At 41.3% G+C, this 20,283-nt stretch overlaps 2 protein-coding genes across 6 annotated transcripts; one reads left to right on the forward strand and one right to left on the reverse strand.

Moving 5' to 3' along the window:
* The first annotated feature begins 346 nt into the window (after window positions 1-346).
* LOC108066547 (uncharacterized) lies at window positions 347-7,365 on the forward strand. 2 transcript variants are annotated; one of them, XM_017155101.3, is made up of 4 exons: window positions 347-497; window positions 742-2,132; window positions 4,999-5,177; window positions 5,664-7,365. In XM_017155101.3, the coding sequence occupies exons 1-4, from the start codon at window positions 490-492 to the stop codon at window positions 6,522-6,524; spliced, it is 2,439 nt and encodes an 812-aa protein (XP_017010590.3). In that variant the 5' UTR covers window positions 347-489; the 3' UTR covers window positions 6,525-7,365. The 2 variants fall into 2 exon arrangements, with proteins under 2 accessions (XP_017010590.3, XP_070071835.1); XM_070215734.1 differs by lacking the exon at window positions 347-497 and having other exon boundaries at window positions 581-2,132.
* tow (target of wingless) lies at window positions 7,342-15,275 on the reverse strand. 4 transcript variants are annotated; one of them, XM_017155106.3, is made up of 6 exons: window positions 15,026-15,275; window positions 13,183-13,477; window positions 11,452-11,635; window positions 11,342-11,399; window positions 9,488-10,429; window positions 7,342-8,489 (listed from the first exon to the last, which is right to left on the reverse strand). In XM_017155106.3, the coding sequence occupies exons 2-6, from the start codon at window positions 13,259-13,261 to the stop codon at window positions 8,262-8,264; spliced, it is 1,491 nt and encodes a 496-aa protein (XP_017010595.3). In that variant the 5' UTR covers window positions 13,262-13,477; window positions 15,026-15,275; the 3' UTR covers window positions 7,342-8,261. The 4 variants fall into 4 exon arrangements, with proteins under 4 accessions (XP_017010595.3, XP_017010592.3, XP_017010596.3 ...); XM_017155103.3 differs by having other exon boundaries at window positions 13,183-13,505; XM_017155107.3 differs by lacking the exon at window positions 15,026-15,275 and having other exon boundaries at window positions 11,342-11,384; window positions 13,183-13,730.
* Between the last annotated feature and the right edge of the window lie 5,008 nt (window positions 15,276-20,283).

A 20,283-nucleotide genomic window follows, 5' to 3' on the forward strand; every position in this document is an offset into this window, starting at 1 on the left:
GTCATGGTCTCACTAAAATGTACTCAGTGTTAGCGGAGACACAAACCATGGAAATATGGTCACCCCAAAATATACGCAGGGTACGGTTCGCGTCTCGGCTAGCACTGCGTATATCGATATATTTATATATTTTTCCCATCTCTCAGAGATTCTCTCTTTCTCTCTCTCTCCTCTCAATTTAACAGAAATGTTAAGATGCATTACATTGGCAGAACTGTTATCCTCTGTTGTACCTTAATATTTCTGTTAAGAATCTAACATTTGACAGCGCCATTGCGGCGGAAAAGGGAAGTGAGCTGACAGTTGGTTAGTGCATCGGCTAAAATGTCAATTCCAATAATATCGATACTTTGATATTTTGTATTTTTCACATCACTACTTTTACTGACGACGTAGAGCTGAAAAAATTGTAAAAAGTGTGAAAAATTGCAAAAGTGTCCGAAAAACCATAATTTGGCCCGCTATCTTACCACTTTCAGCACACCAGAAATGAACATGTAAGTCGGGAGTCACTTCCCCCAACGAAAAGCACACCTTTTACCCAGAAAAAACCAGGTAACCATGCGGCCTGGCGACGAGTGTCGAAAATCAATAAATTCAAAATGGCAGTAAAAAACGAAAAAATTACATAAAAAAAGAACGCTCTCTGTGTAAATTGCAACATTTTGTATTTTCGGCTAAAGCATCGACAAAAGCATCGGCTCAAAATTCTAATTTCATGGCCCAAAACGCTCGTTGCAGGTACAACGGACAGGTGAACGCCTACGGCGGCGGCGGTGGCGGCGGTGGAGGCGCCGGAGGTGCCAATGGCATGGTGCCAAATCGCATGGGCGGCGGAGCTCCGCCCGGCGGAGCGGGCATGTTCCAGCGCAATCGCTCGGCTCCCTATCCCGGTTTCAATGGTCATGGACCCGTGAATGGCGGACAGCGTCGCATGAACGGCGGACCGGGAATGGGCATGGGCGGTGGCGGACCACCCCGCGGCCAGGATGGCTTCAACGGCGGCGGTCAGCGCTCCTCCAATCACGGCGCCCACCTGCCCAAGATCGTCTGGTCCGAGGTGAATCTCACGCCGTTCCGCAAGAACTTCTACAAACCCTGCGAATCGGTGCTGGCTCGCACTCCCGGCGAAACGGAGACCTTCCTCACCAGCAACGAGATCACCATCAAGGGCGACCAGGTGCCCACGCCCAGCATTGAGTTTGAGGAGGGCGGCTTCCCCGACTATGTGATGAATGAGATCCGCAAGCAGGGCTTCGCCAAGCCCACGGCCATTCAAGCACAGGGCTGGCCCATCGCCCTGAGTGGACGCGACCTGGTGGGCGTGGCCCAGACGGGATCGGGCAAGACCTTGGCCTACGTTCTGCCGGCGGTGGTGCACATCAATAACCAGCCGCGCCTGGAGCGTGGCGATGGACCCATCGCCTTAGTTTTGGCTCCTACTCGCGAGCTTGCCCAGCAAATCCAGCAGGTGGCCATCGAATTCGGCAGCAATACGCATGTGCGCAACACCTGCATCTTTGGCGGAGCCCCGAAGGGCCAGCAGGCCAGGGATTTGGAGCGTGGCGTGGAGATAGTGATTGCCACACCTGGTCGATTGATTGATTTCCTCGAACGGGGAACCACCTCGCTGAAGCGCTGCACCTATCTGGTTCTAGACGAGGCCGACCGGATGCTGGACATGGGCTTCGAGCCGCAGATCAGGAAGATCATGCAGCAGATTCGCCCGGACCGCCAGGTGCTCATGTGGTCGGCCACCTGGCCGAAGGAGGTGCGCCAGCTGGCCGAGGAGTTCCTCAACAATTACATACAGGTGAACATTGGGTCGCTGTCGCTGAGCGCCAACCACAACATCCTGCAGATCGTGGACGTGTGCGATGAGAACGAGAAGCTGATGAAGCTGATCAAGCTGCTCACGGACATCTCCGCGGAGAACGAGACCAAGACGATCATCTTTGTGGAGACCAAGAAGCGTGTGGACGAGATCACGCGCAATATCTCGCGGCAGGGCTGGCGTGCTTGCGCCATTCACGGCGACAAGTCGCAGCAGGAGCGCGACTTTGTGCTCTCGAGCTTCCGCAATGGCCGGCACTCGATCCTGGTGGCCACCGATGTGGCTGCCCGCGGACTCGGTGAGTAAACGTAGTAGCCTTTGCCTGGGGCTCCTCCTTCCGTTTTTTCTCTCCGTAACCAAGCAATTGTTGCCTGTGGATCAATCAGCATCCCGTGGGGTTTCATTCATTATTTTGTGATTCGTCGTCGACGACGTCTCAGCGATCCGTCAGCGATGAATCGGCCAACACCGCCCAGCCTCTTCGCTCTTCCGTTCCGCCCTCTGTTTCCAGAACTTTGGAGGTCTTTCGAGTTCGAGTCTGTTCCGGATTTCACATGTCATATTCTCGATTTGAGCTCAAAACGAAATCGAACTATTCCCTGGTAGCGGAATGATTCAGGGGGTTTCACATTTCAGCGTGTAAATATTCATATTTTGTTTTTGATTAATTTATAAAGTTAGCTATCCAAAATATGTTTTTGTAAAAAAGCTCCATCAGTACATTTCGCCTAGCTGCATTTCCGCTTGACTGTGATTTTTCTTAAATATTCTAAACGTTTCTTTAATTCCAGGATATTCAGTTGAAAATTATGATATTTCAAAGGCGGGCAGCTAAGCGAAATTTACTAAGCTTTTCACTGGCCAACTGACTATCTAGCGAACTGTGTAATTTAGTGAAAGTGAAAACCGGAAGAAGACCGATTGTTCATTTTTTTTTGCATGTTCGAATTCTTAACAGCCGAAGATCTGCTAATTATAATTATTTTTCGGGAACGTTTGGGCTTTAGTTCGATATTTTTCGAGTGGTTCGATTCCTGGTGGACCGCTAAGTTCCTCTCGATCCCTTTAGTTTCTGCTGAATTCTTCTCCGAATACGAATACGAAGAAATGGTGTGGGCTCAAATAATGAGGGGAATGTGTTTGTTCTCCATGCATTGCTGGTTATATGATGTTGTATACTTTTAGTTCGTTTGTTGCTCTCTTGCTCATAGTTTTTAGTTGTGTCTCGTCAATCACATTTTGCGTAACCTTATCGTATAAAGCAACTTACTGTCAGTCAAGGAGTCAATGGCCCAGCAAAATAATCTAAAAGAAAAGATCAAAAGTAAATAATCTCAGTGCACCCTAAAAAAATAACCCTATAATCCAAGGCGAACCAATTAAACAGTGCCTTAAAAGTATATGTATATTTTTTTTATTTTTTTTTTAGTTTATAGAACAATATGAATTAACTAATGGTATTGAGTAATTGCAATATTTTGCGGCCCAAGAATTTTTTGACTGATGATAATTTTCTGTAGCTTATTTATGTATCATAAAGTATCTTATACTATATATTACGTCGCTCCTTACTCTATGTATAAAACCTAAATTTGTGTGTGAACAAAAATATCATCAGCACCTTATGAAATGGACTTCGATTTTTCAAATGGCAAAACAAGAAAAGAAAAAAAAAGTTTAAAGTTAAAAAGTTATATACACAAAGCAGTTAAAGAAAAAAGCTATATATACAAGTTGAGGGTTGAGTTATAAGTTTCTAGCATTGCTGAGATCCGTGGGATCTCCCTCATCACGACCCCGTTGCGAGGACCGGATCTCCAGGGACTTTTGCGCGTAAGCCTAACTCTAATCCATTCTAACCCTAGATCGCCAGGGGGTAAGTACTAGGCTAATTTACTTCTTCCTAATCATAGCAATATGTCCGCACCCCTTTCTCCCTCCCATCTTCCCATCGAAGTATCTAACCATCTTGTCCCTCCTTCGAAAGACCAGCGCACCCTCTATCATAAGCTTTGATCATTCATTATACCCGTTACTCGTAGAGTAAAAGGGTATACTAGATTCGTGCAAAAGTATGTAACAGGTAGAAGGAAGCGTTTCCGACCCTATAAACTATATATATTCTTGATCAGGATCACTAGCCGAGTCGATCTAGCCATGTCCGTCTGTCCGTCTGTCCGTCTGTCCGTCTGTCCGTCTGTCTGTCCGTCTGTCTGTCTGTATGAACGCTGAGATCTCGGAAACTATAAAAGCTAGAAGATTGACATTTTGCATGCAGATTCTAGGAGTTCCTACGCAGCGCAAGTTTGTTTCAAAAGGGTGCCACGCCCCCTCTAACGCCCACAATCGCTTATATACGATTTTAAAAATGTCAATATTTTGGAAAAGTAAAAATGCAGTATTATTGTGTTTATGAATACCTATCGAAATGTAGAAGAAATTTTTCAAATCGGACCATTCGTTAAAAAGTTACGGCGGATCAAAGTTTTTATCTTCATCTCCTCCCTTTAGCTGAGTAACTGGTATCTGATAGTCGGGGCACCCGACTATAGCGTTCTCTCTTGTTTTACTTTATATTACCTAATTATAATATTAATTTTAATCAAGCCGTCTCTTGTATGCATTAAGCTTAAACATTTATATTACGATTTGTGTATTGAAAAAAAAAGAAAGATATAAAAGTATGATGAGAAGAAAAGGTCGAGGTCCACATTTCTGCAGTATAGAAAAAACATATATCTATTTGCCAAAGATGTATAGTTATTAATATACGCTAATAGTATTGATGGCGAAATTTTTGTTCAAAGTACAAAACATACCAAAAAAAAAAGAAAAATCCAAACTGAATTACCAACCGACAAATTCCATTCAACGATTCGATCAAGTATATTTTAAGTTCTATTAACAAACTTAACCAAAACAAATGATCGCACCGAATCGAACACTCACACCAAGACAGAAAACACGGACACACTAACATACACCTAACATACACCTAACATACACACACAAATAAGTTTTTCGTTTTTGTTGAATAGTTTCTTGAGTATTGAGAAAGATTCCTATTTTCGACGCATTGATTCGATTCGACATTTTTAACGCTTCTTTTCACACTTCTTCAATTTTCAAATTCGAAATGAAAAAATGTAATTGAACTCAAACAGACGTTGACGATGTCAAGTTTGTGATCAACTATGATTATCCTTCGAACTCGGAGGACTACGTGCATCGCATTGGACGTACCGGACGATCCAATAACACCGGCACGGCCTACACCTTGTTCACGCACTCCAACGCCAACAAGGCCAATGATCTGATCCAGGTGCTGCGCGAGGCCAACCAGGTGAGTTTGATCGTGATCCTGGGAGCTATAGACATAGAGCTTGAAAAAATAACAAATTTCAATATTTTTTCCATTGAAATCATCGATTTTATCGAAGCAACATTGTAAAAATATCGAAAAAATGTATATATTTTTTAAGCTCTGTTGAAATAACAAGCTCCTGAAAAAATAAATATCGAAATTTCGATATTTTTACACCGAAATCATCGATATTTTCGAAAAAATATTGTGAAAATATCGAAAAAATCTATAATTTCTTCTAGCTCTATTAAAACAACAAGCTCCTGATAAAAATAACAAAATTTCGATATTTTTCCCATTAAAATCATCGATATGATCGAAAAAATTTTGTAAGAATATCGAAAAAACATCGATAGTTTTAAAGCTTTATTAAAATTAACAAACTCCCCTGAATCCAATCCTTTTTTTTTGTAACTTTTTAAGCAGATCCAAGTACTTACGCTTTTCTCTTTCCTCCCCCAACAGACCATCAACCCCAAACTGATGAACATGGCCATGAGCGGCGGCTACAACAAGCGCGGTGGCGGCATGGGTGGTGGCTACCGCGGAGGCAACGGCTACCAGGGTCGCAACCAGCAGATGGGTGGCGGCTACAACGGCGGCAACAACTACCGCAACAACAACGGTCCCGGAGGCAACATGAATCGCAATGCCTTCAACGGTGGCGGTGCTGGTGGACCACCGCGCTTCGACCAGAAGCCACGCACCTCGCCGCCAAACCAGGGCGGCCAGGGAGGCTACCGTGGTGGCCAGGGAGGCGGTGGCTACCAGGGTCAGCAGCAGCAGGGCGGTGGAGTGCCCTTCTCGCGCTTCAATCCGAATGCCGCTTGCTTTGAGCCCAACAAGGCACAGAGTGCTCCGGGATCGGTGCCGCCACAGGCGCAGCATCAGCAGCAACAACAGCAGCAGCAGGCACAGGCTGCCCAGCAGCAACACCTGCTGCCCGATGCATCTGTTCAGGCAGCGATGGCAGCCGCGAATTACGGGGTCGATCAGAAGCGCTCCCGCTTCTCGCCATACAACATGAACTTCGCCAACATGCCCCCGCCACCGATGAACCAGCAACAGGCGGCCGCGGCTGCCGCCCAGCAGCAACAGTTGCAGCAGCAGCAGCAGACACCCCAGCAACAGACACCACAGGCGTATGGCCAGTACTCGTCGATGTCCTCCAGCATGGCAACCGTGTCGCTGAACGGAGGAGCAACGGCGGTGGCCAATTCGTACCGCGCTCAGTATGCAGTTCCCACGCAGGCGGCTCCCTATATGATGGCGAACGGTGGCGATATCTTTGCCTATCCGCCGCCCCCGCTGCCCGTGCAGAACTAGAGGCTCTATAGTTGAAAAGAGGCTACCAAATTGTAGATCCTGCTCTACTGTAATTTCCTTTCCCCACACGAACATTACACGCACATCCGTACACCCACCCAGTATAAATGTACACAGGTCACGATTACAAAACAAGTCCAGGGACTTCAAACTTCAGACTTCAGAGGGAAGATGTTTGAGATGAGCGTCGTCAATGTACGTTTCGTGTAGATCTCCTCCGCCCACATCATAGCTATATAATATGGTTTAATCTGGAATCAAATACGCTTTTCATTTGATAAATCTCTCTTTGTTTCCCCAAAAAACCCAATTTAGTTGATAAGCTTTTGGTTTAGTCAAATTGTTAGGGCATTCGAGTGCCGATCATCGATGTTGTTGGCATTTATCTTTCCACAGCCCTGGGCGTATTTGATTTCCTTATACAATTCTCGAATATTGTACCTATCTATTCATACACTGCAAAAGAAATGTTTGCAATGCTCCAACCAAACCCAAGCCAAAAGAGATTAGATACAATCGGATTACTAGGAAACACTAGAAGGGAAAACACTCCCGCACACCTTTCACACTATCGGACACACACGTACACGTACACATAAGAAACAATGTCAATTTCTTAGAATCAAATGCGTATTATTATGTCATCTTAAACCATATTATGTGACTAGTCTAATGAATTGCTTAGCTGGATACTTTTCACACAATAACAAAATAAACAAACAACATAACAAAACGAATCGTCTAAATACTTTCAGAAAATAAAATGTAATTCCATTTTATGTGAGCCCATAAGTATGAATTGATAACAAGATATAAATAAAGGAATTAATTAGAAGTTCAACCTACTGTTATTATTTATTCCCGCTGGAAATCAAGACGATGGGTGCTTAAACTTAATTGATTTGCTTTTATTTTCCATTTTAAATATATATATATATATTTCCATATAAGAAAAACTATCATACATCCAAAATTATCATAATAATAAATAGAACTAAATTATACAAATATTACTAGACAGCTTCATCCGTTAATTGCATATCCAACGAACATATTCTATCGTCTCCATCCTCAACGTTACACCATTTCGAGAATTTGACGGAAAATATTTGTTAAAAAATTACACCATGAGATTTATGACTAACAAAATTGCGTGAGAATGTAGAAGTCATTTGTTTGTTACACTTTATATTATTTACTTTGTATGATTTGTGTTTGCTTTGTTCGGGCTCTATCCTCTATCCTCCTCCTACTCCGCATCCTCTTTGTGGCATTTGCATATATATCGCTTTATAACGCTATACTCCTCGATTCCTAAATCTATGTACCTTGCGCTTTCTGATCCAACTGGCTACATCCCTATCCTATCTGCTCGGTTCTTTGGCTGCCTCTTGAATATTCTTGTAGTTTAATGCTTTATTTGTTGCTCCGCATAGGTTTAGTAGTTGCTCATCTTGTTTGTTGTAAGTAGTACGCATATAGGGGGCTCGATCTGCCCACCGGGGGTTGTTCTGAGGGTCTGAAACATTGAGTGCAGTTTTACAATTTCTTAATTGATTTTCTTCGATTTTTCGTTTTCTTTTTTTTTTTGGCTTTTCTTGGATTTTTGTCATGGGGTTCGATTTATAATTTTGGTTAATTTTAGCTTTCATCTTTGGCTGCAGTTTTTATTCCAACTGTGTGTGTGTCTGAACGTGGGTGCATCCTCCGTCTGCTGGCTGTTTACATATATAGATATCACGAGAGTTCCTGCGAGAACTGGGTCTCCAGGGTGGGTCTAGTTCTAGAGGGGTTCCTGCTGGGATTGCGTATCGGTGGTCCTGGGCTGCCATATCCTGCTGCATACAGCTGAGGGCACGAGTCTTTTATGAGTTCCTGCGTCTCACGCAGTTGCCGCTGCACTTGCGGTGCCAGTCGCTGAACGCTGATGGCAGGCGGGAACTTATATTCCGCCGTTGGAGCGGGCTAAAAAAAAGGGGGAAGAAATATATTAGATCAAAGAAAATATTTAATTTCAAGAAAATTTAGTTTTGTTTTTTACAGTTACACTAATAAAACCCAAGAGAGTAGAACTTACACTATATCTTACTTGAAATTCTTCTATGTAAATGAAAATGACTTTTTTAACGAATTTAAAATTTGTATAGCTAGATTGGTTGTAGAATAAATAGAATCAGTAACAATGAGAGTTTTCATTTCGGCGTAATTAAATTAAACTAAAGATTTTTAAAGATTGGTAAGACACTTTCAACTGAAAAATTAAAATCAAAAAGAAAATTACATTAAAAAGTTAAAGAGAGATAGAATTTCTTTCATTCCTGAAGAATTCGCGCTTTTTTTGTTTCAGAACGGTGATGAATGACGGATGTCACGAGTGACATTCTCATGTGGAGAATTAAATTAAATTAATTAAACTAAAGATTGTTTAAGATTGGTAAAGGCACTTTCAACTCAAAAACTAAAATCAAAAATGGAATTGCATTAAAAAAAACATATTAAGTTAAAGAGAGATAGAATTCCTTTATTTCTTGAAGAATTTATTTCAGAACGGTGATGAATGACGGATGTCACGAGTGACATTTTAATTAAACTAAAGATTGTTAAAGATTAGTAGGGCACTTTCAACTGAAAAATTAAAATCAAAAATGGAATTGCATTAAAAAAACATATTAAGTTAAAGAGAGATAGAATTCCTTTCATTCTTGAAGAATTTATTTCAGAACGGTGATGAATGACGGATGTCACGAGTGACATTTTAATTAAACTAAAGATTGTTAAAGATTAGTAGGGCACTTTCAACTCAAAAATTAAAATCAAAAGTGGAATTGCATTAAAAAAACATATTAAGTTAAAGAGAGATAGAATTCCATTCATTCTTGAAGAATTTATTTCAGAACGGTGATGAATGACGGATGTCACGAGTGACATTCTCACGGGATGAATGTTATTCTTGGATCACTCACCTGTACGCCGTGCATCATCTCGCCATAGTAGGCGCCTGGCGGAGGAGGTGGTGGCTGTTGCTGCTGCTGCTGAATTTGGCTGTGTGGAGCGGTTGGCGGATCGTACGTTTCGGGGGCGTTGGTTAGGATGGACGTCGCCGTCGGAGGGGCAGTGCTCGGAGGGGCGGCACCGTAGTAGGCCAGCTGCAGGGGTCCTCGTCCCGCTGCGATACCGGAAATGGCGCCGGCGCCATTGAGGAAGCCACCGCTCGATGGCCCGGTGGCAATATACTGAACGGAAGGAGGCGGTGCCGGCGGCGGACAGACAGAGGTACTACTGCCCGGTGGACCTGTTGGACCAGCGGTACTGCCGTAAATCAGACGCTTGGGACTCACGCTCTGCGGTTTGGCTCCGGCGGGAAGGGACAACAGATATTGCTGTTGCTGCTGGTACAGTTGCTGTTGCTGCTGACTGAGTTGCTGTTGCTGCTGATGTTGCTGCTGACTGAGTTGATGTTGCTGCTGCAACTGGACGAGCTGTGCCGCTGCTGCCGCCGTGGACGTGTTGACAACAACATTAGGATCCAACTGGGGCAGCAGGATTAGTTGCTGCTGCTGCTCTTGCTGCTGGTAGAGCACTGCCGCCTGTTGTTGCTGTTGCTGCTGCTGCCGCCCCGCCATCACATGCTGAGGTAGATACTCCGTCGTGGGCAGCGTGACTATCGTCGAGGAGGAGGCGGTGACCGTCGCCGCACTTGAAGGCTGGAGCAGCAGGCCAGCTCCACGGGGCGGCTGCTTCAGCGGCACCTGCACTTGGCGGATGGGCGTCGTCTGCAGCGATCGGCTGGCCGAGGAGCAGATGGAGGCCGTGATGCTGGCGGATTCCCAGTGTTGACGCAGGGCGTTCAGCCGGGCCTCCTCCAAAGCGATCTCCGTCTCGCTGGCCGAGTCGTAGTCGGGCCCCTGGAAAGTACGAATGAGTTTAGCCAGATTCACAAACAAGAAAAAATTATAAGTGTTGTTATACAAAAAATATTCCATCACACAGAAAAAAAATTTGTTTATTAATTTTAAGTATGTTAGATAATCTTACTAAGATTTCTTAAATATATCAGATTTTTAATTGATAGGTTATCGTTGAGAAATATTAATTATTTAAATTTATAATTTGCAGAAGTTATTTTAGTCTATCAAAATCATTGATTAATCATTAAAAGTTTTTTTTTTTTTTAATTTAAAACCCTATATATTTCCTTTCTGTGCATGTTTTCTCATCTCTTTGAAGTCTGATTTTCAGGTAACAAGCGAATTTTAATGGTTCCTCTACATGTTGTCCGAAAAAATACAAATTAGAGGCCATAAAACCAATTGTTTTCCTATTCCAATTTGGCGGAACCAAATACTTAGTACATTTATATTTTGAACATTGGGCAGCGAGCCATTTGTTTATTCTCACGGAACAGCCTATTACATATCAATATTATGACTATTTAAGCCAATTTACTTGTTCAACATAAGACTAATGGGGTGTTATTCTATTTTTAAAATCAACAAAGGCTTTGGATAAGATTATATTGAGATTCTATTCATTTTAATAGGTTTTATAAATATATATTTTCATGTTTGAATCAATAAATTGTGTTATTTTATAGCATGCGTGCTTTCAAGATTTAAATTTTATTTCGAGTACATATTTTGGGTCAATGAATTTTCTTATACCGTGTTTATGGCTAAACATATATTTTTTCTATTCTATAAACCAAAGCGCTGGAAACACTTCAAAGTGTTTAAAGCATCTAAGGAAAATATTGGGGATCCCCTCAACACTTATATAACAAAGCCCCAGGTGTTCTTTATTTTCAAGTGGTCTCTCACCTCGTCGATCTTCTTGTCCAGCATGCGGAAGAAGTTCTGTTGGCTAGATGATATTTCCCTGGAATAGTGAGGTGTTTATTTTCGGTTTGGCGGTCAGAGGGACGACTTACTGGCTTTGGAGCAGCGATAGGTTCTTGGCGCGCAGCAGGGAGACGGCCACGTCCTCGTCGCTGTCCTGGATGTCCTTATTGCTTAGCTCCTCGCTCTCGTCGTGCTTCTCGCGGTCGCGCTGCTGTGCCTTCTCGGCATCCTCGATGTGGCCTTCGTCCTCGTCCGTTTCGGCATCTGAGTCGGCTGCCAAACAAATGGATAATGCCAAAGAAGAGTTTCGAGCATTAGTCAAGATGAGTGGGCAATTTCGCGAGTGCCACAGAAAGTGGCAAAAGTTTTGCAATAAACCAAGTGGGGCAACTTCTTCGAGAGGGGAGGGAAGTCGAGAAAAATGCTTAGAAAACACTTGTAGAAATTATGCTAGGACATATGTAGGTATAAACACTCAGAAAAACTAAGGGTTCTATATTACATTATTTTAGCAGTAAAAATAATTAATATAAATTAAATAAAGATAAACAAAAATATATTTATTTCAAAATAAAAAAATAAACTCAGTTTCTTGCTTCCTAGCTCTCTACATCCTTTATTTACATCTTCGTCCTTCCTTTGCTAATCCATCATCCGCAACGTTCGGCTTGACCTGCGTATACTTAATATTTCCTTGGGCCTTTCTTTGAAGTGGCCCTGCTACCCATAAATTTAATTAAAAACCGTTATGCATTTTAATGCAAATTCAAAGAGAGCGAGCCGACGAGTATTATGAATAATTAATCTGGGACCGAGACTAAAGGCGCCTCCGAAAAATTTGGGTCGTTTATGGCACAATGGCGCCTTTGTGTATGCTATACTTTTTTAGCTTTAACCCTTTGGCACACACACACACACAAATATAGGGGGCCTGGGGGCTGGCCACACCCCTTGAAGCGGCGCCCAGTGCAACAACAAGTTGCCTTTTTAGCAGTTAATTATACACACACAAAAATACAAAAAAAAAACAAGAAACACGCACACACAGATAGGGGTCGGGCATAGTCAAAAGTTCTCCATGTAGGCTAGGTTTTACATTTTTATAAACTTAAGAGCAAACACACGCTATTGTGTGTGTGTGTTTTTGGTTTATATATAGACAATTCTCTGGGCTTTAAAATGTAGGCCTTTATTATTACTTTGGTGAATGCATGGCCTTAAAACTGGGCTTCTCCTTTCACATCCCCCTCCTCCACCTCTATTTTCCACTGCTGGTGACATATTAATCAATGATGTCCTCATTGTGTGGAAACAGGTGGCTTACACATACACATATATATTCACAGGAACACGAACACACACACACACACAGCTGGAGGCAAATTGATGTCGTCATGCGTGTAAGCTTTTGTTGTGCGAGGCAATACTTTTTCCTCGCCATTTCCCCCATTTCCCTTTCTCTACAGAGAAGAAAATGTTGATATTTTGTAGATCGTTACCATATTTTTCCTTTCAAACGATGGGGATATTAAAAAGTATCAAAACAATATCAATTCTTAATACGCAAAATAGAACGCCATGAAATATAGGTTGAGAAATCGAAATAAAAACTGAACTGTTCTCTAATAAATATAGACTTCTTAAAGATCCATTGATTATTGGTAAAAATATGTTAATTTGATTTGAATGGAAAATTTTGTAATTTTGGATTTATTTTTTTTCTATTAATTGGAATCTTGGAATGACTTTTTCCCAGTGCACAATATATGGATCTCATAATGTCAGGCCCCAAAGGATATACTCTCTTTCTGTGTACTCACCATGTCCTCCTTTCTTGCCGTTTGCTTTACTCTTCGATTTCCTGGGATACAAATGTATCTTGCTCTGTCCACAGCCCATCTTTTGAATGTGCCGCTGCCTCTAGAAATCCAGAATCGCTGCCGCTTCTGCGTTTGTTGTTGTTTTCAATTTGTGTTTCTTTTTTTGTTATTTTTGTATTTTTTTATTATTAATTTGTTGCTCGACACGTTGCTCTCCGCGCTCTGACTGTCGCTCGTCACTCTCCACCTCTCGTTCGGGCTGTCTTTTATTTACGTTTGTCGTCTATTCTTTCTTCTGTTTTATTCAATTTTCACTAATTTAACTATGTGTGTAAATTTAATTTATTTGATTTGCTGTTGTTGCTGTTGCTGTCGCTGCTGCCGTTGTCAATTTCGAAAGATTCAGCGGCAGCGGCAGCAAATGCTCCTCGGGGGAAATACATTTGTGCGTGAGTTTTTCTCAGGGAATATACCACCCAAGCCACCCACTCAACCAGCCACCTATTTCCAGTTCAAACCAAGTACAGGCCAACTTGGCTAGCTGAAGTAAAATAAGACGGTGATCAAATAAGACTAATGTCAAGGTGTTTTAAGATTTTAAATATTTTTGGAAATGCTATGATGAGTTAGGATTAATTTAAAAAGTTAGTTGTAATTAAAAAGTTTTTTCCGCACAGTTTATTGATTTTTTTTAAGTTCTGGTAAAGTTCCTAGAAGTAGGCAATTTTATTTTTTTTTAATCAAAGAAAAAGTTTTGTTGTATGGCACTTATGACATTAAGAAAAAGTTTTTCTTATAGGATTGTAAAAACTTGTTATGCTTAAGGGGTTCCAGCTTTGGCATTATGGAACATCAAAGAACACTCATTCTCCTAAGGACTTTTTTTAGTTCTTTTTCTAGAGAATTGGGCCTTGATTATATTGAGTTTGCAAAAATTCAAAAGTTCACTAGTACATGCTTCACTGTACTATCATTTCCCGTATTTATTTGTCTTCTGTATTTCGTATTTTGGGGACTGTAACGGAAATTAAGTGGGTCCCTGGCTGGCACTCAACCACTTGTTTCAGTCGTGCTATAAATTCAATTTGCAGCGTCAATTTGTAAACAGGACAAACCCATAAAAGGGTTTTTGACCAGGGCTGCAGCACAATTCTCAGTTCGCTCTCAAGGAGAACCTTTGTGTGTGTTGTTGATGTTGTTTTTGGTCTTTGAAGGTGGCCCGAGTTAGTTACAATCGCGCGCGTCTTGTTGTTTATGTTGTTGTTGCTAATTTAAACAAATAATAACAATAATAAGCACAACAAATAGTGTGCAACAAAAACACTTGAATTATATTCAATTATTCGCAGAAAGAGCGAGAGCACTCGGCTGCTCGCTGGCTCGCTCTTTCGCTCACTGGATATTATAATAGACACCGACACGGGAGACGGGGGACGCACACACACACATGCTCCACCTTTGGGGGAAGACAGACACAGACAGGCGCGCGCCAGAGAGATGGAGAGCAAAGGTGTGTGTGTGTGCTGGTGAGAGTTTCGGCTCTCTCTTCGCGTGCGAAATTGATTTTTCTATTTATAAAAAAAAATCAAAATATATCCGCTTGGTTCACATCTTCTTTTTTTTTGATCATTTTATTTTTGTTGCCGCCAACTGGCAGCGAAACATAATTTATGTTTTATTTATGATTGCCGGATTTTCATTTAATTTCCATTCCCGTGGCGATTCTCGGGTGGCCGCCGTTTTATTTCGCCCCAAAAGAAACTTGTTTGATTTATCTCATTTGACCACTTGGGCGCATTTGGCCCATTGAGAACCAACGCACAGTTACAAATACACTATTTACCGCTAGACGAACAGCAATCTATTTACACCAATCCGCTAAAAACTAAGAGGAACTGTTTGCCATTTTTCTCGGGGTTTTCAAATTATTTACACTGGCTTTTCCTGCGGAAAACTTTGCCGAAAAGTATCTGCGACGCGTTGCGAGTGTGTGGAATTTTGTATGCTGAAATTTATGCTGCCTGACACTCCTCTTTGTGTCACAAAAAAACGAAGAGAAGAGCGAGTTTTGTGCTGTGCCTTTGGGGAGAGCGGCATGCCAACACACACCATGACGATGGCGAGTGCTCAGTGAAATGGGGGTGGGTTTTCCGGCGGAGCTTTCGCACAGGGGTTCAATGCTACCGCTGGAGCTTTCGGCAAGGCAGGCGATTTCGATTTAAGCTCCCCAAAGTTACCCCTCTGGGGGTGGTGGAGTAAGCTTTAAGTTTGGCGCTATGAACTTTTCCAATTAATTGGCAACGCGAAAGCTGGTCCAGAATCTCCAAAAACCCCCTGCAGAGGTCAGCCACTTCGCAGAGTGTTATACAGCAACCCTTATTAAAAGTTTAGAGCTTAATAACCTTTCGTAACAGTGTGTTATACCTAAAGCTATCCTCATTTAAATTAACTAGTTTATAGAGCTATCGTATGTTTTGAATATGTGGGTAAATTATACATAATTTACGCATTCCAATTATAAGCCGATCTTATATATTTGGCATTACAATTATAAGCCGATCTTATATATTTGGCATTACAATCCGATGAAAAAAACAATTCAGAAATTTAAAAAAATGCGTAAGGATTATAATTTTAATCAAACCATTTGATTTTGCAAAAAGTCCAATGAATTGCAATAATAAAATTTTAAATGTAGTTATTTTCATAAAAAATATACATTCTGATCTGAGCTTTTTAATATTTTCCATTTTAAACCGAAATAAATATGCTTGTTTGATGGATAGCTTCTCATCATTTATTTTTGGTTCAAGATTCAAAAGTTTGTTCCCATTTAGCAAAAAGATATTTGCAAAAAAGTCGCGCCCCGTCAAGTTAGGCCTCATTAATTTCCACAGCAGTGATTTTCTGACCACCGCTCCGCTCCACTTCCGCTGGGCAGAAAAACCAGGACCAGTCAACAACCCCCTGCAAACCCGCCCTTCTGCATTACATTAGATGGGACATGTAGATGGCATTATTTATTGCATAATAATGAAGTGAGAAACGTTACAAATCAAAACACTCGACAGCATCGAGATAAACTTTGGTTCGTTTCCATTCACTCGATTTTTTTTTATCATTCTAATATATTTTTGGGGCAGAATCGCTGGCATTTCTTCCATGCATTTGTCAGCCGCAACGGAATTGAAACGTTTGCGCTTTTATTGCCACGGACGTGTGTCGTCAGGGGGCAGGAATTGCGACTATGTCGTTCTCAAGGGGTGGACATCTAGGACATCTCGGACTGGTGGGAAAAATATGAAATGTATATGGCCATGGCGGACAGGAAGTAATATACAACAAATGCGAAATGATATCTTCCCATTGATCTTACGATTGAACCGAAACGTGGTGGGATTTGCAGTCTTTTATTAATGGTTTTAGGTGGAATTAAAGGAAACGCTTTCGCTAAGGATCTGAATTCAATGGAGAATGGTAAATTTATAAAATTACTCATTTTGTTTTTATTTGCTTAAAATTCTTGTTAACATACGAACGCTCTAAAATTACTTTACATTTTACATTTATGAAATTTTTTAAACATTTTAGGCAGAGAAAAAAAAATTAATACATAAAATTGTTTGATTGTATTTGCTAAATATGAATAACTAACAATATAGTTATTCTCCGTCTAACTGAAGCCCCATTTCAACCCAAAAGCAGCTTTATCCACACAGACTTCCCCGAATTACGGGAATCCCTGTGAAAGGATTGTCCTTTTGGTTAACTGCTGATAATGGCAACATATGTTTCTGTCACATTGTTTGGCATTTCTCCCGCTGTCTGCAACATTGTGAGCCTGCTGGGGAGTCCTGCCAGCATTTAGGCAAATTTTCGCACTCCTTTCGATCTCCGGCCCCCAAAAAACAATTTACATAATTTTCAGCGATTTTCCGCAGCTCTTTCCTCATTTCCCACTGTCTTTTTGGAGTGATGGTGGTGTTGATGATTTTCGATGAAGGGAAAAGGCAGTGAATGACGTTTGATGTGCGGTGGCAGCGTTTTGTTTAAATCTCGTCCTTCCGTCGATTGTGACTATCATGAAAGTGGGCGTGTCCGCCAGCCACGTGACCGCACGCGTTGTGTTGAATTTAACACGGGACGGAGTCCTTCCGATCCGGAGACTCTTGGGTGCAATGCAAATGGGGTGCCATCCCAGCCGAAAATATTTTTTAAACTTTTTGCCTTGGCGGCGAACGCGTGCAGCCAATAAGTCCTTCATCACTTCCGCTTCAGTTCAGTTCCGTGATTTTGCACAAATAATGTTTTGATTGCGTGGCAGCGTGACGTGTAATTATTATCGCCGCACACAATCGCCAACAACAAAGGCTAAGCCCTCGATATTCCGGGGGCTCTTGGGGAGGACATCCCAAGCTCGAAAGTGCGGCAAAGCAATTAAAATGATTTGGCAGATTGAAACCAGCCAGAAGATCCTACGACTTGTTAATGGATGGGAATCTATTCTGAAGGAAATAAATTGGTTCTAGATAGATATGATGATATTTTATATAAGCACTTAGTGGTAATGAGAATGACCAATTATGATTTTATGTATTAAACATTAAAATAGATAAAATAAATACTTGGAAACTGCAAAGTCATAAATCACTTTAATTAAAATAAGGGGAAATCAATTTCCAGAAATTATTCGAGTGTCAATGAAAATACTACTATGAAAACCTTAACTTAAGTCAATGATTTAATGTTTTCAATATTTTTAAAGGACTAGAACAGACCCACCTACAAGTCTTTAATTAATAAGGATCCCGAACGGGAAAAATTCCCAAGAAAAGTTTATAAGGACCCTCACTCGACTGCCGCAAATCACAAATTAAAAATGGCTGACAAAAAATTATGCAAATTCGAGGACCAATCCTTTACAGGACAGCGACAAAATTTCATTAAAAACAGCAGCAGCACAAGAAATCTTTTGATAAAAATTAAAAACTTTTCGCTGAAGGACAATTGACAAGGCGGAAAAAAAGATGAGAGGAGAAACGTAACGAAACGAAAATAAAACATCAGAAATTGTGAAATGATGAAACAAGGAATTAAAACAAGCAATAATAAAATATTATGACAGCGCGGAAATGAGGGAGAAGTGGGTGAAATATTTAAATTTCGCCAAGCTGCTTTTATATAATTTTAATGTCCTTTTTCCAGAGCCTCTTAAGGTCCAGCCAAGTGGAGTGCGACTTGCCGGCTGCTTTGCATAATTATATTCATTGAAAACTTATTTTCTTCAAGTTTTCCGCAGCAGGAAAATATTAAAAAAAGAGGGAAAATCGCGGGCAAAAGAAATCCGAGAGCTGAATTGAGTTACATCGCAGAAGATGGCGAGAAGAGAAACAGTTTTTGACATTTAATTGCTAGAGAACTGCAGTGGAGAAGAGTCGCTGGCGACTGGTGGGGCAGAAACTGAGAACTGAGAAACGGAGAAGAGCTGCGCCCAAATGTCCGCCACTCCACTTGGAGAAACTCGTTTCAATGGCCGGTCCTGAAGATGCTGCAGAATAAGAGGACCGAAAGCAGAGGAGCTCCTCTGTCCCAGAGAGAAGAAAAAATGTAACATGATTTAATGACATGAATTATTTATGAGTTTCCTGTCAATCAAAAACCACGTCAAAGCATTTTGATGGCGATGTCAACGCGCCAGTGAGCAAAACACACGATGCTACTGCCTCGCAGAGGAGCGTTCAGCGTTCAAGGAGCGTAAAAAATAAAATACGAAAAGAAATAAAAATAAATACGGACCCCAAGGTAGCTAAATATATAGTTGGGTAAAAGTTGAGGCATGAGGCACTTCAAAAGTTGAAGGTCCCAAATGAGTGTGGCGCAAACAGTAACTTTCTAAGGAAGTGCAGAAAGTAAGATTCCGTCAATAAAAAAATACATAAATTACTGGCAAAATAAAATAACATAAAATGAATAGTAGGTAAATTAATATAAATTAAAGCCTTCCATTTACAACATTTTAAATTTTTTTGAAGGTTTATCCTTTTAACTCAAATAAACAAGAAATCTAAAACTTCTGTAAAAAATAGGTATTTCTTTGAACTCTTAAAAACATAATATTTAAGGCTTATCCTGCAAACAAAAATCATACAATTTTCTAAAACTCCTGAATAAAATCATTTATTTAAACTTTTAAAAAATCTATTCCCATTTTGATCTCCCAATAAATGCCTTATATAAAACATCCCCTTTCAGCCAATCAATATTTTTATAAATGCCAACAAATAGCTGCACAAATGATATGCTAATTTCTAAGCTTTTTAATCAAGCCAAAACCCGCAGTGAATTTGCATTTTGTTTACTTTTTTCCCTATTGTTTTGCCAGGCCAAAAGTGTGTGAGTTGCGTTCGTTCCATTGTTGCCCTTCGAATGAAATCAATCATGTAATTTATGTTAGCATAATATGCCCACCAACAGACAGCCTGCCGTCGAAATGGACTGCCAAGAGATAAATATTTAACAATAATTGATTTAAAAGTCGCATGCAAATGTCCCTTAAGGACGAAGGACGAGCCGAGTGCCGTTCTCCAAGTTTTAAGCCGCTTGGCACGTGGGTAAAACAGCGGCTGCTTTCGCAATGGGGTGTACCTTCTTCTTTAAGTTTTTTTTTCCATTTCCCCGGGCCGCTAAGCAAACATCCTGGTTCCAGGATACTCGGACTGCGGACTGCGCCTTTTAAGCGTGAAATTATAGAGAATATCCTTTAAAAAGCTTTTGATTTCACTGCCTGCCTGCCTGCGTGAGGTCCACCGTCCCATCCAAGTCGTATATGCAAATGTCCTTCATCTGCTTAGCGCAAAAAGTTGTTTTCTTATTTTCCAAGGCGACCCAAGTGGCTCCAGTTTTCCCCGGCTCCCTGCTCCCCGCATTTCCCCCGGCTAAATCGCATTTGCATGTCTTTGTCTGAAGTTGACCTCGTCTTGTTGAAGTTGCCGCTGCGTCAGGTGTTGCCTACAGGATACTAATGTCCTCCTGTTAACGCTCTTAATGGCACAGACAAGCTGCCTGCATAATGGAGTCCTCCCCTCCTGCAGGTCCTCATCC

The sequence above is a fragment of the Drosophila takahashii genome, chromosome 3L, assembly GCF_030179915.1.
Source record: "Drosophila takahashii strain IR98-3 E-12201 chromosome 3L, DtakHiC1v2, whole genome shotgun sequence".
In the NCBI taxonomy this organism is placed as follows: Eukaryota; Metazoa; Arthropoda; class Insecta; order Diptera; family Drosophilidae; genus Drosophila; species Drosophila takahashii.

Coding starts and splice junctions, on each gene's coding strand:
- LOC108066547 (XM_070215734.1), top strand. CDS start 719: ATGGCCCAAAACGCTCGTTGCAGGTACAACGGACAGGTGAACGCCTAC. Junction 2,133..4,998: donor TGTGGCTGCCCGCGGACTCG/GTGAGTAAACGT, acceptor GAACTCAAACAG/ACGTTGACGATGTCAAGTTT. Junction 5,178..5,663: donor TGCTGCGCGAGGCCAACCAG/GTGAGTTTGATC, acceptor CTCCCCCAACAG/ACCATCAACCCCAAACTGAT.
- tow (XM_017155106.3), bottom strand. CDS start 13,261: ATGGGCTGTGGACAGAGCAAGATACATTTGTATCCCAGGAAATCGAAG. Junction 10,430..11,341: donor TGGACAAGAAGATCGACGAG/GTGAGAGACCAC, acceptor CGTACTTTCCAG/GGGCCCGACTACGACTCGGC. Junction 8,490..9,487: donor AGATGATGCACGGCGTACAG/GTGAGTGATCCA, acceptor CCTTTTTTTTAG/CCCGCTCCAACGGCGGAATA.